This window comes from Notothenia coriiceps, unplaced genomic scaffold (assembly GCF_000735185.1).
Source record: "Notothenia coriiceps isolate Sejong01 unplaced genomic scaffold, NC01 NC01_scaffold00022327, whole genome shotgun sequence".
NCBI classification, from domain to species: Eukaryota; Metazoa; Chordata; class Actinopteri; order Perciformes; family Nototheniidae; genus Notothenia; species Notothenia coriiceps.
Window position 1 is genome coordinate 771 of NW_011355028.1, and position 3,034 is coordinate 3,804.

General features: G+C 45.6%; 1 protein-coding gene across 1 annotated transcript; it reads right to left on the bottom strand.

Moving 5' to 3' along the window:
- Positions 1-223: 223 nt before the first annotated feature.
- On the bottom strand, positions 224-2,126 carry LOC104953938 (serine/threonine-protein kinase SMG1-like). Its single transcript, XM_010780985.1, has 4 exons — positions 1,980-2,126; positions 1,057-1,275; positions 611-804; positions 224-416 (listed from the first exon to the last, which is right to left on the bottom strand). The coding sequence occupies exons 1-4, from the start codon at positions 2,049-2,051 to the stop codon at positions 224-226; spliced, it is 678 nt and encodes a 225-aa protein (XP_010779287.1). The 5' UTR covers positions 2,052-2,126.
- Between the last annotated feature and the right edge of the window lie 908 nt (positions 2,127-3,034).

Sequence of the window (3,034 nt, forward strand, 5' to 3'; positions counted from 1 at the left end):
AGATCTGGATCCGTTTTTATCAGATCCGTTGCAGCCCCTTTTTTTGAGATTTGGGTATGGAGGAAAATAGAGAGGGTTGTGTTTTCTGACACTTGGTGAGTTCCCTGGAACACCGGGGACATATATTCATGTATAAAAGACGTACAAAAGTGCATTTTGCATGATAGGTCCCCTTTAAGAAATTGCACATTTTTAACAAGTTGATCCATTCCGCCTGCTTGCATCACTTCCTGTGGGACTGACCCAGATCTATGGGGCTGCTGATGTCCTGCAGCAGGCTGGCCAGCTGGGTGGCCTCCAGGTTGGAGAAAGCCGCCTGGTACTGAGAGATCCACTGGTCCAGGTCCGACAGCTTGCTCTGGATGGCCTCCTGCACGGTGCGCTGCCTCGACTGCAGCTGGGTGTGTTCAGAGTACCTGTGGGGAGGAAGACGGGGGGTAAATACCCTTTCAGAATACACTCATATGAGTTGCTCCCCTGGACTGAGGGGACATATTAACCTTAATGTTTTTTTAAATGTCCTACAATCTGAATGGAAAATGACTTAAAGATTCATCTAACATGGATTTGGAATATAGTATTAACACATTAACGTGCTGTGGTGTCAGACCTGTGCTCCAGGGTGAGGATCAGGTGGTCCTGATGGTTCTCGGCCCCCTCAAGGAAGGCCATCTCCTCCTGTAGTTTTGCCTGCAGTTTCTCCCCCTGGCAGAGAAGTTCCTGCAGGACTAAGTACTCCTCCACAGCCTCCTCCACCTGCGGCAGCACGGCCAGCATCTCGTCTCGATTCTTAAACCAGTTCACCTGCACACAGAACACACACACTCTTAAGGCATGAGTCTACATAGCGCTGGTGACGTCAATGTAGAAATGAGAATAGAAGCGTGTTCATGCCGTGTCTTTCTTTATTATAACAAAGACCATTTCAATGAGTAGATGGGCCGGGCAGAGACTGGATGTTGCTGCCGATGAGTGTTGTACTTTTATCTCCGTACTCAGATGGTCCCCTCTTTAGTGGAGGACTCATTCATACACTCGGCTCCTGTTGGACCTCACCTTGATCTCAGCCACCCTGGAGGAGAACAGGGAGCGGGTGATGTCTCTCTCCATTTCCCTCTTGCTCTGCTTGCTGTCAGCCTGCTGGCCTCCTCCTCCGTACACGGCGCCAGCGAAGCCCACCTCCCCCCCGGCCGTCCAGTCCACCAGGGGGTCGTAAACGAAGGCCTCCAGTAGGGTCAGCAGGGTCTCTCTACCCCGACGCATCATCTGCACCACCTGGAATCACACCATCATCTTCAGCACTCCAGAAACATTTAGCAAGAGCCAGTAAACATTCAAGTTAGAGATGAAAACTAAAGATGAATCATTGAAACCAGAACATGCAATATTAGCTGTTTACTGCACAGGTTTCTCTTCCTCCTATCGAGAGAAGAGGTCATTACCACGTCCCATCTGAGGTGCCCAGTGTGTGACAAAGGACAGATAGATGGAGAGCGTGTCAAACTATTCAATATATGCAATTCTCCTGAGGAAGGTCCAAGTACAAGGGAGAAGATTATTGATTTATTTACAATACCAAGGGATGATGTCAGGACATTTACATTTATAGATGACAAGTTGACTAAAAAAGTAGTTGAAGCCCAAAAAGATACACTACTGATATCAAAAAACGTTAACGAACTTTCAGTAGATGTGTGGCAAACTTTGAATCAAACTCAAAGGTAACATTCCTCAGTTTTCCACAAATGATTCATTTTTGAAATGTTATTTCTTAAATTTTGACAGAATTTCCTTTTCTGTATTCCCAGTAAAGTTTTCATTTCTTAAAATGCAAGTAAACAAAACATCAAAAACTAATCCAAGCACACTCTTTGGCTTCGGCAAGTTCACAAATGGTTTAACAATGAAGTCCCGAACTGTAATTATAACACAGTTCAGTGTGAGTTTGATGGGGCCTGAGAGTGTGAAAGGACAGTTACCTGTTCACAGGACAGCCTGAAGATGCCCTCTACCCCCGTCACTCCCAGAGCCGTCTCTATGTTGTGGGTCATCCTGAAGGGGACCTTCTCCGGCACCCTCAGGCTCTTCCCTGGTGACGCAAACAACGTGGAAACAGATAAGATTAAAACTTTGTTATGTTGTGCGGCACAAATCATTTGATCAGCAATAGAATAAACTTGTATCTACTGTAGACATGCTCTCTTTCAAAATGCCAAAAACATATTGACCGGCAGTGGCTCAGTCAGTAAGGGCTTGGATTGGGAGCTGTAGGATCGCTGGTTCAAGTCCCCGACCAGACCTAAATATGGAGTGTGGACTGCTACTTGGAGAGGTCCTTCCTGGGCCCTGCCGTGGTGCCCTTGAGCAAGGCACCGGACATCCATCTTCCCCCCTCACTTCCATTGCTCCCCGGGCGCTGTACAATAGCTGCCCACTGCTCCTAGTACTAGATGGGTACTAGGATGGGTTAAATGCAGAGGCCATTTTCACTGTGTGTGTGCTGTGTCCTCTGCATGTGTGACCATTAGGGGTGTAACGGTATACATATTCGTATCGCAGAAGCATCACCCGAACGTGAATATCACCGGTACCAAAAGAAAAAAGACTGAAGTGTAACCCAACTCCCACTAGCATTTAAGCCTCCACCACTCGCAAAAAGTTCAGACCGAGCCAAAGCCATTACAAACGCCAAATATCCTTATGTTGCCATGTTAGCAAAGCGCTACCTGGCTGTATCTGCTACCTCTGTCCCTAGCGAGAGGGTGTTCTCCACAGCAGGAGACATTGTTAGTGCCAGCAGATCTGCCCTTTCAGCAAGCAATGTTGACAAGTTAATTTTTCTTTAAAAAAACATGAAAATACAATGACAAGAAAGTCATAATGTCAAACTGGCTGCTTAGGTTCTAGTAAAGTTCAAATACAGATTATTTCAGTTAATCGAAATACTGCACCTTAATGTTCATTTTATTATATTTTGTATTTATTTGAGTGAATACATTATTCACAGTTTAATAATAATAATAAAAAAAAATAT